The 12,932-nt window shown below is 48.5% G+C and overlaps 1 protein-coding gene across 1 annotated transcript in view; it reads left to right on the top strand.

The window, feature by feature from the left end:
* THRA (thyroid hormone receptor alpha) overlaps positions 1-12,932 on the top strand; it is a 128,795-nt gene that overhangs the window by 73,921 nt on the left and 41,942 nt on the right. Inside the window, exon 2 of the mRNA XM_060281498.1 lies at positions 2,623-2,886. Coding sequence (XP_060137481.1) covers positions 2,834-2,886 — 53 coding nt within the window. The 5' untranslated portion in view covers positions 2,623-2,833. The remainder of the gene's footprint in view (positions 1-2,622; positions 2,887-12,932) is intronic.

Below are 12,932 nucleotides of genomic sequence, written 5' to 3'. Positions count from 1 at the left end.
AAAAGGGGAGAAAAGAAAAGGAGAAAAAGTCTGGAGATGCAAACCGGTTGGGGCCACTTGAAACCAGTTTGGCAGCTCTCCTTCCCACCCCCCACCCCAGTCCTCTCCCAGCCCAGTTCCCTCTAGCCTTAGAGGTGTGTGTGTGTGTGTGTGTGTGTGTGTGTGTGTGTGTGTGTTTTCGAACTGCTATAAATGCAGAACAGGAGCTGTAGCACAGCCTAGTGTTGGAGGTTCTGCTGCTGTTGGTAGACGTGGGCTTAAATATTCTCCTCCCCTGTAGCATGCAAGCAGGCAGGCTACTTCTGGAATTGGTTGCTAGATGAGGCAGTGACTCTTACCGTAGGCTTCTTTCTCTCTCCCCCCCCCCCCTCTCCTTCCTTCAATGTGTCATACACGGTTTTTCTGTTTTATCTTCACAACAACCCTGTGAGGTAGAGTAGGCTGAGAAACCGTGGCTGGTCCAGAAATGACACTCAGAAAGCTTGATGATATCTGAACCTGGGTCTCCCCAGGCCAACCCCACGCTGTCTAGCCCAGGGACGGGGAACTCATGGCTCTCCAGATGTTCCTGGACCACAGCTCCCATCTTTCCTCACCCATTGCCCATGCTGGCTGGGCCTGGTGGGAGTTGGAGTCCGTCAGCACATTGAAGGCTGCAGGTTCTCCACCCTTGCCCTCATCGCTACATCGCAGTGGCGGTTGTTCAGTTGACCCTCCGTGCTTCAAGGCAGGTTACCTCTGAATACCAGACGCTGAGGACAGAAAACAGGGACATCATGAGCTTTGCAAGAACTGTGTGGGCACAGTCCCAGATTGACGTTCCAATCAGTTCACATGGCTGAGCTGGAAGGCCTGTATTCCGATTTCGGCCCGGTCCTAGAGTCCCTGCCATGGCAGTCTTGGGCAGATCTTTGTTTCTCAGCATCAGAGAAGAATAAGCTGGTGTGATTTCCTCCTCCTCCTCCTCCACCACCACCACCACCACCATTAATATTGTTACAAGAACTAGAGAAACCTTCCTGTTAAGCCACCAGCCTCCATGGTAAGGCTGCCCTGGTTTGCCCCATACCACTTCTTCTGGGCTTACGGTATGTGTCACAAATGGAGATCAGGTATACTTCAGGAAGGTAGTCAACGAGGAAGCAGCTCTGGCCTCAAGCAAGTGAGCCAAGCTGCATGCTAGAGCTAAGGAAGCAGCTAGCCGTTTCAGCTTGGTGAATATTCGTAGAGCAAAATATGGGGATGATTTGTTGCAATCCTGTCTTTTAGCAAAAGAAATCGAGCAAGTCTTCCAATGGGAAAAATCCCCCACTTTCTCCCACTGTTTCGTTCTCTAACTTTGTCTAATAATAATAATAATCCATAGCATTTATATTGTGCTTTAGGTCATCTATGTATGTTGTCTCAGTAACACTGTAAAGTGAGTTACTGCTGCTGTTGTTGTAGTTGTGGTTGTTCCTAAACTGCAAACCATTGGCTGATGGTGAGAAATACTGGCTTGCTTAGTGGCAACATGAGAGTTCATAGCAGAGGCAAAATTTGAATCGGAGACTTCCTGATTCACAGCTTGCACTCTTTATCAGCCACAAGGGATGTAAGAAGGCAGCAATTGGTAACAACCAGCACTGTTTTCCATTCTGCTGCACTTCAGTTTCTGCCAAATACTATGTTATTTGTCTCCCTGTCTGCTATTTAACGTAACTTATATAATCGATGCAACTATTTACACAACTTCTATAACTTATATTCATTTCAGTGTAAAGGACACATCAAAACAATGTTAAAAAATTGCCATTGATTACATATCATTTGCAGACTTAAAAACAAACAGCAATGTGAACAAATAGTGATAGCGCTCACTTGACTGATTTCCATTCCTGACCACAGACGAACACATGAAAGTTCTGCTTTCTTTTCTATTTTTGTTGCAATTTTCTGACACCCCTAGCAGCTACTCTACAATTAACTCTAAAGAGTAGCATACAAGAAATGTGATGCACAGGCTCAAGTACTACAACCTGCAATTCTCTGTCTTCAGTCTTCAAAAAGGATTGTATTTCTAGCCCTCATGGAAAACTTGTGGGGCAGATTCCAGCTCCATTTCCAGTGATGCAGAGTGACATGTAGGACAGCTGATCTCTACTATTACTTTTTATTTGGGGGGGGGGAGGGAGAATCCATTAGTGGTCAAACGTTAATGAGGCAAAAGGCACTCTGCATATGCTCAAAGGCAGTGTCTGAAAGGCTTTGGTGCCTGTTTCTTCCCCATGGCTGCTACTTCAAGCTCTTTAATGTAGCAGTGCTCAAACCTTTTCCTTCTTCCATTTGTCCTTCCCATTACTTGAGTCCTTACCAGATTATTCTGCATTGGAGTGTGTGGGGGGGGAACCCCAATTAATCTGGCATGGCTTGGGGTGAAATAATCAGGAACTTTGGGGTGGGTCATGGGTTAGAATTTGCACAACCCATACACTAAAGTAGGATTGAGGTCAGGATCTTTTTATTATTGTTATTACTGGGTTGTGTTCTGAAGTCGAAAGAGCCTGCACGTTAAAAAATGTGATTTTTTGAAAAAAAGCAAACCGTTTCTCCCATGTGCTGTTGTTTTTTTTGTCTCCCCAGCGTTCCATCGCCACGTTTTGCCCCAGAATGCTTGCCGCTCACCGACACTGAAGGAGGCGCAGATGGGGCCTGCCTCCTAACTCCGGTCCACGGCCCCCTCCCAAATCCCAAATCCCAAACCCGCATCTGTCGTGGCGACCGCGGAGCGTCGCCTCTGGGGGCGGAGCCCACCTTGGTCTCTCCTTATTGGTTCTGGATGGAATTGCGGTGAATGGAACAGAAGCCCAGCACGGTGGAGTGCCTGTCGGAGCCAGAGGACACCCGGTAAGGACTCACCCAGCCAGTAGGGACCCTAGTACAAAGCACACTGCAGATTTTGGGGGATTCCCCTCGCGTGTACCCCAACCGCAGCTGGTTGTTTCAGAGGACCCCATTAAAAAAAACCTTCGTTCTCTCCATTTCCGTCAACACAGTAACAGCGTGTTCTCCATTAATAGTGTGTGTGTAGCTCAGAGTGATTTTTGATGATCTCCAGAATCTGAATCTTTTATTTCTGAATCCATACCATGCAAGCAGGAAATGTGGAACTGAGTGTCTGGATGTTGAATTCAGGATCACGAGTATCCTGTCGGCCTTCCCTTTAAAAGAAAAGAAAAGAAAAAGCTTGAAATGGAGGAACAACTTTCCACCGCCCTCACCCCCGGCCACCATTTTTCATCTCTTACTCTGGGTTGTAACCAATGATAGTGAGAGTAGACCCATTAAAATTAGTGGACAATGACCGACTTTGGTCGTTTGTTTTATTTAAGGCATTTATTTATTTACTGGATTTGTATCCCACCTATACATGATTCTCTCACTCCTCTTTTAAACCCTGCAGTAACCCTGCCAGGTTGCTTAGGTTGAGAGGCGGTGACTGGCCCAAGGTCAGCTTCATGGCTGAGTGGGGATTTGAACCCTTGTCTCTCTGGTCCTAGAGCGACACTCTAGCCACTATGTCACACTGGCTCTTTAAGTACTGTACTTTTTCATCTATAAGACGCCCCCGTGTACAAGACTACCCCTATTTTGGGGGACTCAATTTTAAGAAAATGGGGGGAGATGGCTCAGAGTTGTTGACCTTTTTTTGCGGAGGATTTCCCAGAGTTGTTGAGTTTTTTTTGGGGGGGGGGTGTAATTGCCAATATTCTCTCACCTGCACGCATTGCAAAACCCGCCTCCTGTCTGTCCCATCGCCGGAAGAAGCTGCAAATCACACGCCCAACTGCCAGAGCGTCAGCCAATCAACACGCACAATAGCCGCTGGCAGACGTGGCAGCAACCAATCAAACGTCCATCCTATGCACCACCCATGTGTAAGACAACACCCACTTTTTAGCATGATTTTTAAAGAAAAAACCATAGTCTTATACACGAAAAAGTACGGTAAATTAATCTCAGTGGGTCTGCTCAGAGCATGACTAGCATTGGACTACGTCTTGGTCCTCCATCTTGGCAGACTGAATGCTTTCTCATATTTTTAAGGAGTGGCAACCTGATATATTGGATCAAGCAAGGCAGATTTGACCATTAATCTCTGGCTTGCCTGTTATTTGCATCTTTGGGTGGCATGCTGTGCTCCATGTTAATTTCCAAACACTGCAGGGCACACTGATCAGGTACTTTCTATCTAGCACATCACTAGGAAGCCATAAATTAAAGGCACCCTTCAAAAGAGTGACTCGCACAGAAATGGGGCGAGTGGAGAATTCCTAACTCTCACATGCTCCTAAAGTGAAGTTTTTTGTTTTTTTTAAATGTAAAGGTGATTCCAGACTGTCACTATCCTTGTGTGGGATTCTGCCACATCACAACAAACATTGTTTGTGCAGTTAGAGCTGATTGGGGAGGTCTTGCAAGAAACCTGTTCCTCCAAAAGACCGGACGTTTGGGGATAAGGAAAATGAGGGGAAATTGTGCTGGAAAGCGTAGGGCAACAAATCAGAAGCGACCTACGTGAAGGGCGTCTCCTTTCCTCAATTTCAAGTATGGTTGAGGTATCAGAAGTTTATCACTGCAGTTGCATGTTCCTTCGAGTCCCCCCCCCTTTTTTACTGTTAATATAAAACTGCTTTTCTGAGAAGTAGTTTGGTGTTTTGCATTTAATCTGGTAAGTAAATCAGGGGAAGCATTTCCATGAAAGGCTTATTAGGGTAGAGGCGGAGCGGCTTTTGAACCTGCGTTCTCCTTTGATGCATGAGCCAAATAGCCTATATGTCGAATCCCAGGGCTCCATAGCTATGGAGCTAGGGGGTGTGCTATGCTGTGGGTGGGTGCCAGCCACTGGTTGGGGCTGCCAGAGATCCCAGCCATGGGTGTGAATTAGGATGCAAAAATAATATTTGCACTGTGCATTTATGGTGTTGGTAAGGGGCGTCGGTTTTCATAGAATCGTAGAAGGGGTCAAGAGGGTCATCTAGTCCAACCCCCTGCAATGCAGGAATCTATTTGCCCAGCATGGGTTTCAAAAGCACAAGTAATATGTATGTGTAAAATGGATCTGTTCCACTAAAAAAAAGATAAGAATGAAATGAAGATCCAAAAGCCCGGGTGAATGAAAAACAGATAAAGATAGCTCCAGGAGTGCCAGCTCAGATAAACGGGGAGCCACCACTGAGAAGGCCCATTCTCAGGTTGCCGCCCTTCGCACCTCCCTTGAGAAGGGCATGCAGAGAAGTGCCTCAGTTGCTGAATGCAGGGTCCTGGTGAGTTCACGTGGGGTAGAGGCGGTCCTTGAGCTCTTGGCATCCTGAGCCACATAAGGCTTTATAAGCCCAAACCAGCACTTTGAATTGGGCCCATAAACTAACTGGTAGCCGCTGCCATCAGGACAGGATTGGTATTACTGTGTGCAGACTGCCTTGCTCCAGTGAGCAGCCTGGATGCTGAATTCTGCACAGGCCCCTGTTTCTAAACTGTCTTCAAAGGCATCTCCATGCATAAAGCATTGCAGCAATCTAACCTAGAGTTTGCCAATCAAGTGCCTCTGGGTGCTTGCAAACAGGGCGCAGCAGGGCTGGGCCTTCTGCTGTGGTTTGTTCCCCGCCCCCCCCCTGCATTCAGAGGTGTGTTACCGCTGTATGCACAGGTTCCATTTGGCTACTGTGGCTAATAGCCCATGAAACTTGCGGTGTTGTTGCCTTGGTCAGCTCACTCTCCCCGTTGAGGCTACTGTGCAGGGTTATTGCTTCGAGGGTTGTGTGCTGAAAAGTGCCACAATTTGGAGAGATGCTGGGTGCTTTCAGACCCTCGTAACCTCTCTCAGGATGCAATAAATCAGAGGGTTGCATTTGGACATGGAAGATTCTGCTGCTCCAGAGAAGCAGACATGGAGCAATGGATTCAATCTACAAGAAAGAAGATTCCACCTAAACATTAGGAAGAACTTACTGACAGTAAGAGCTGTTCAGCAGTGGAATTTGCTGCCAAGGAGTGTGGTGGAGTCTCCTTCTTTGGAGGTCTTTAAGCAGAGGCTTCACAGACATATGTCAAGAATGCTTTGATGGTGTTTCCTGCTTGGCATGGGGTTGGACTGGATGGCCCTTGTGGTCTCTTCCAACTCTATGATTCTATGACCCAGGTTCAGCCACCGTGAAGCTCCTTGCGTATCTTTCAGCCAGTCTCTGCCTCATCTACCTTGCAGGGGGGGTTGTTGTGACAATGGAAGGATATAAATGAGATGATATAACAAAGAGTGCATAATCACCCTGTAATATTTTTAAGAAAAACAAAACAAACAAGCACCCACAGTAGGGTACAGAACCCAGGTGTCCTAGATCTCATCTTTCCTTCCTCTCTGCATCCCATTTGACAATAGTTCAGTTGGTAGAGCATGAGACTCTTAATCTCAGGGTTGTGGGTTCGAGCTCAACGTTGGGCAAAAGAACCCTGCATTGCAAGGCAGTTGGGCTAGATGACCCTCGTGATCCCTTACAACTCTACGATTCTATGATCTACAAAATGAAGTAGTGCAGCTCTGTGTTTATTATTTGTTGTTGTTTAGTTGTTTAGTCTTGTCCGACTCTTTGTGACCCCACGGACCAGAGCACGCCAGGCACTCCTGTCTTGCACTGCCTCCCGCAGTTTGGTCAAACTCATGTTCGTAGCTTCGAGAACACTGTCCAGCCATCTTGTCCTCTGTCGTCCCCTTCTCCTAGTGCCCTCAATCTTTCCCAACATCAGGGTCTTTTCCAAGGATTCTTCTCTTCTCATGAGGTGGTCAAAGTATTGGAGCCTCAGCTTCACGATCTGTCCTTCCAGGGAGCACTCAGGGCTGATTTCCTTCAGAATAGATAGGTTTGATCTTCTAGCAGTCCATGGGACTCTCAAGAGTCTCCTCCAGCACCATAATTCAAAAGCACCAATTCTTCGGCGATCAGCCTTCTTTATGGTCCAGCTCTCACTTCCATACATCACTACTGGGAAAACCATAGCTTTAACTATACGAACCTTTGTCTCTGCTTTTTAAGATGCTGTCTAGGTTTGTCATTGCTTTTCTTTATGGACTACGCTGATGATTATCTTGCAAGCGGGTACAAAATAGGCAGACCGATTTTAATCCTTGGCTTTTGCATTTTGCACTTTGTAGTGTTTCAAAGAATTGTTTCACTTTCTTGGTAATCCTTGCAACGACCCTGCAAGGTAGGCCAGTAGTACTTATCTCCATTACTGTATATTACAGATTAGGGGAGAGGCAGAAGAAGAGGGAATGGCTTTTTATATGGCCTCCTGGTGATTTCAGAGCCGAGGCGAAGCTCAAATCAGACAGTCTCCTGGGGAGAGGGCGGACGTGCTTTGCCTGCAGACAATCCCAGGTTCCATCCCTTGCAGACTCCAGTAAAGAATTTCAAGTAACAGGTAGATGAGGAAAGAGCTGTACATGAAACACTGATGGCCCACTGCCTGCCAGAGTAGACACTACTGGGCTGGATAGATAAACACGCTTGCCTGGTATAAGGCATCTTCTTCCTATGTTCAGCTCAGTCTGTGAGCCACTGCGCTAGAGTAGCTCTCATAGATGCAAATATAATTAAGCTGCATAATTTAAGATGCAGAGTTTGGACATTCCTCGATATAGAAGAGAGAGGGAGAGAGAGAATACGCTTGGGAGCTTGATGTCCTACACAGTTTGCTGCCAGAACAGCTGTGATTTTTATCTCTTTCCACAGTGCTGCTGCTGCTGCTTCTGCAAAAGTCGCAGTCCTAGGAAGGGCTCATCTATAGGTGTGCCAGGCCGCAAGCCCATCCTGTTTACCCCTTCCATCTGTGGCATCCGGAAGGGCCAAGGGGAGAGGGTGGGGGTCAGGATAATGGGCCCATTCTCTGACACTGGCACCGGCTGGGCCCTAATGGGCCCCACAACTCAGCAGGTGCCTTTTTTTGCCAGCGAGACTGTCTGCCCGCCCGTCAGCCAGCTGTGCTGCTGCCTCTGTTTGCCCAGACTTTCCTGGCACGAAGCACTGGCAGCCAGAACAGCCGTGCAGGGTGAGGGTGGAGGTGGGAAACCAAATTACGTAGGAAATAATCTCCCCACCTCCTCCTCCTCGTCCTCCTCCACCACCACCACCTTCCACCTGCTCCCAAGCATTGCAAAGCGGCTGCCTTTTTGTCCATGCAGCTGCAATATCATTTTGCCCGTGTGCAAAGAGTTTTTATTGCCTTTGCCCTTCCCTGCAAGGTTTCCACCGTTCCCTGTTGTACAAATGGGCAGGGGAAATGATGGCTGTGCCAAAGGCCACACAGGGAGTCAGTAGCAGAGTGGATTCTGTCCTTAAAACCGACCTTCTCTCCAGCACCTTTTACAGTGAGTCTGGAGAAAAACAAGTGATGTTGAGGTGGGTGTGGGTGGGAGGAGCAAACGGTGTGTGTGTTTCTGCACCCCAAATCAGCCACCCCATCTGGACTCCGTGATGCCCTCCAAACAGCGCCCTCTAATGGACTAGCTGGGCAGTTCCCATCTCCTTCGTCCCTCTTTTTGATGGGAACACAGCCTGCTAGCCACTTGCTACCAATCCCAGACTTCAAATATTTTCTGCTTGCCCTGCTGGAGGCTGACCCTAGGCCTGCCAGAACCCCAAGGGGAGAAGGGTACATACAACACACTGCAGTGGCTCAGCGGGTAAACTAAGCCAAGGCAGGAAAATAGGAGGCTGAAAAGGACTTCATTGAAACCATTATTATTACTATTAATGATTTTTCAGATTTCTTACCCTGCCCTTCACCACACGCTCCCAGGGTAAGATGCAATCATTTAAAAAACACAACATTAAAATAAATTACAGCCAAGAGAATATGGTGGGCACTCAAATATCTTGGGTGTCGAAACCTACACAATGAAGGCACCAGGTGAACATCTTTGAGCAAAGCAAATGGCCCACTTCTGCTCTCCCCACCCCTGCAAATAAAGGGCGCAGGAGAAGTGAATCTGGACCCATTTTGGGAAAACTCAAAAGTCACACCACACGGGGGTGCTTCCTTGCAGATGTTGAGTTTTCCAATTGTAGCATTTACCTAGGTATGGGATGAGGGGCTAGCAAGGAATGTGAAGGATCCTTGTGGCAAGGAGACCATATCAATGCAGTTCAAGTCCTGCTGCTAGGAGGAAGGCATGCTGGTGAGCGCAAACTCCCACCCCAAGCGTACACACACAGAGAGAGAGAGAGTTCCCCTGAAAGCCACTATGAGCCTTCAGCCGAGGGATGGCTGAAGTGTAAAAAAAAGAGCTTTAGATTTCTCAAGGAAGCAAGCCAAGCCGCAACTGAGGAGAAATAGGAAAACCACCCTGGGTCGCAAGTCAGTTTGTTCTGGAGGGAAATCCCTTCCTGATGCCAACTTTCATAATGCCTTAGATTCAAATAAAAACCCTGTTTATGGAATCCTCCACAAGGCAATTTTATTTTTAGGGAAGGTAGTGGAATCATTCCCAGACCACAGTACTGTATTGTAGATTCCTCTCCCCCTGCTTCCCTCCCCCCACCCCATGGACATTTTTAGGGAAGGTAGTGGAATCAATGGACATGGTAGAGTAGCTAAGAGGGTAAGTTGGGAAGTCTCCAGTTTTTAACTCTGCCATAAACTAACCAGCCCCATCAATGGGAAGCCACTGACCTCATCACCCTCAGCTTCCCATCTGCAGCAGCAACGATGATCACAGCACTGGCCTACCTTTGCAGGGTCATTGTAAGGTCACCGAGCCAAATGCCTGTGTAAGTGCTGCATAAATACGAAGCATTTTGCTTGTTACTATTATTAGCCATTAGCATCATTACTTTGCTGCAATTAAAGGGCCTTGTAGGTAGCTGCAGAAAGGATTCCTTAACAGGTGGTATGCCAGGAAATGCAAACCTCATGAAACCTCACGCATCTGCGGTCCAAACAGTGCTTGCAAACAGCTTCTTCAATCCCTTCCCACCCCAGGGTTGGGAAATTTGGCTTTCACCAAGCGCCAGCGGGGAAAACATCGCTTCTAGTCCTTTGAGACGCTTCTGCCTTTTTGCCGGCAGTAATCCTGATTTTGTGTTGCAATATCATCTGCTGCAACATGCTCACACCTGTACATGCACTTGTATCATTACACAAGCAGCGGTGGTGATGTGTGGAAAGGTGCTGGTGGGGTTTTTTGGGGTTGCTTTTCTTACCTGCCCTCATGCACATTCTTATGGCCATTTTACGGGAGGGGCACTTTTGTGCCTGGAAGTCTAGATGCGGCGGACATGATGAAGTTCTGTATACCTTTGTCTGAAGAAACTCTGCATGTAGGTGACCTATGCAATGCAGGCTTGGCAGCCTTCCCTCTGCAAGGAGAAAAGTGTCATCCTCCTAGGGTCCGGGCTGTAAAAGCTCCTTTACCTTTTCCCTGCTGTACATACATAAATGCTGTTGTTCAGGTGTGATGATCACACCTGGCCACATGGTGGCAGACTTACTCCATAACGTACCCTGCTCCATAACGTACCCTAGGCAAACCCATTCAGAGAGCAAAGGGTAAAGGGCATTGGAGGTGGGATGGTAGGCAAGACTTGGGACAGACATGGTTGCAGCTGCAACACAGAGCAACCAGTGCTTAAGAGGAGAATTTGAGATTGATGTCTAATCACCAGCCCAGCAAGGAAGGCGTTGGCAGGCCAACGGAGTATGGGCATGTACCATCAAAATTGTAAATGGCTAAGCAGGGTTTTGATTGAAGCCAGTAATCCACCTCTGAATGCATAGCTTTAAAGCACAATGCCCAACTCCAAAGGATTCTGGGCAGTGTAGTTCTTTAAGGGCTCCTAGGAATTGTAAGGAGTTGTGGATATGCCTTGGAATATTATTATTACCATATTATTATTATTGTTATTATTATTATTGGAAGCGAAAGGAAAGTCCAATGCTGTAAAGAAAAATATTGCATAGGAACCTGGAATGTAAGAACCATAAACCTTCGTAAGCTGGATGTGGTAAAAAATGAGATGGCAAGAATAAATATTGACATCCTGGGCATCAGTGAACTAAAATGGATGGTGTGAGGGACAGGGGATATCGCGAAGTCCCTCCCCTCCTGAGTTCAAGCCCGTCCCCGAGCAAAGGGGAAAGCAGGGAGAGTTCCGATTCCAGTGGGGAAGCAGGAAGTCGTGTCCGAGGCTCAGGCAAGGTAGAGGAGCCAGGGTCCCAGGTGGGACAGGAAGGGGCAAGCAAGGGGGGAAGACCCATCCCTCCAACTCCAGAATTACGCAGGAAGAGGAGGGGCAAGAGGATGGGTCTGCCAAAGCTTTTGTGTTGGAGAAAGACGCGCCAAAAGCCATTAGGAGGTTCTGAAACCGACTGACAACATCGCTCCGTGTAAATAGCAATGACTTGAGCACTGTAAATACGCAGCACCAATAAAAGAATAAAATGCAGAGCTGCGTAGCGTCGTTACTCTGAAGTAGTCCACTCCGGCCACTGTGACAGCAACCTCCTAATCATTTTTGGGCTACTTCGGAGTTGCCGGGATGAGCGTGTCCGAGGCGGAGAAGTGGCGGCAGATCGCTGAGCAAGCCCAGCTAGAACTGCAACAGCTGTCGCTGCAGGCGCAGGGAGAATTGAAGGCAGCTAAAGAGGAGACTAAGAAGGTCCAGGACGACCGGCTACAACTTGCGGAACAGGTGAGAGAGCTCCAGGAAAAAGAGCAGCATTTAAGGGCGGTGGCGGTAGACCTCCAAAACAAGCTGGATGCAGAGAAAAACAAGGCGGGAGGGGCTCCCCAAGTCCAAGTGCTGCCAGGAAGGAGAGCAGGGACCCTTGTAAGCAAGTTCAATGGAGACCCGAAGGAGTTTCAGGGCTTTGAGACTGAGATCGTGTATGCTCTTGAGCTGCACCAGAATGAGTTCCCCGATGATGAGCACAGAGTAGCGTTTATTGTGGAACATCTCACCGGAGCAGCCAGGGAGTGGCTAAGACCATTAATCGCAACCAAGAATCCTTGCATGAAAAATGTCCAACAATTTCTAGAAGGTTTGAGGACGATGTATTCGTCCGATAGTCATTTGGACCAGACTAAGGAGGAACTGCATAATTTACGCCAAGGAAATATGACAGTTCGCGCATATTGGGCGAAATTCACCATGCTGGTGCACAGACTGGGGTGGGTTTTGGATTCGCCTCCCATGCAAGCTGCGTTTTACTTGGGTTTGAGCGAGGAGGTGAAGGATGAACTCTCGAGAGGTCCAAAGCCCAGTACTATGGATCTGCTGAGCAAAGCAGCTCTGGCGGTGGGGGTGAGGCAGGAATCCCGGTGGAACGACAAGCAAGCGACGCGCGCAAAGCGGGCTTGGTTCCCACGGTCGCAGGAGAAGCCACTCCCTCAACAACCCTTTCAGGCCACGCCTGGAGCCAGCCAGGACCAGGAGCCCATGCAGATTGATAGCGCGCGCGCGCGGGCTTTTCAAACCCCAGCGGCGCCAAGACGCAAGGAGGGAAGGGGCGGGAATTGCTTTCTCTGCAACTCACCCCAGCATCTCGTCAGAGACTGCCCACATCGCAGGGAGTGGCAAGGAAAGGCGGGAACGGTGGTGCCCTCCCCCACTGACGCAGCACCACAGCAGGGAAACGGGAAAGCCTGGCTGCAGGAGACAAGGGGCAGCAGCCAGGCACAGTCAGCAGACAACAGCCCCAGCCCGCCCACCCGCACAGAGAGGTGCAGAGCCAGCCCACCCCTCCCAGAGCAGGAGTGGTTCTAGAAGTGACGCTAACGCTCCCGAATGGCTATCCCCTGACGGTCCTCGCCTTAATTGACAGTGGGGCGTCCGCCAACTTCTTCTCGAGAAGCTTTGCAGAAGAGCACCAAATCCAGCTTTTGCAGTTGGATTTTC

Source organism: Zootoca vivipara, chromosome 13, assembly GCF_963506605.1.
Source record: "Zootoca vivipara chromosome 13, rZooViv1.1, whole genome shotgun sequence".
NCBI classification, from domain to species: domain Eukaryota; kingdom Metazoa; phylum Chordata; class Lepidosauria; order Squamata; family Lacertidae; genus Zootoca; species Zootoca vivipara.
The sequence above is the reverse complement of the archived record's forward strand: the minus strand, read 5'-3'. Positions and strand labels throughout refer to the sequence as shown.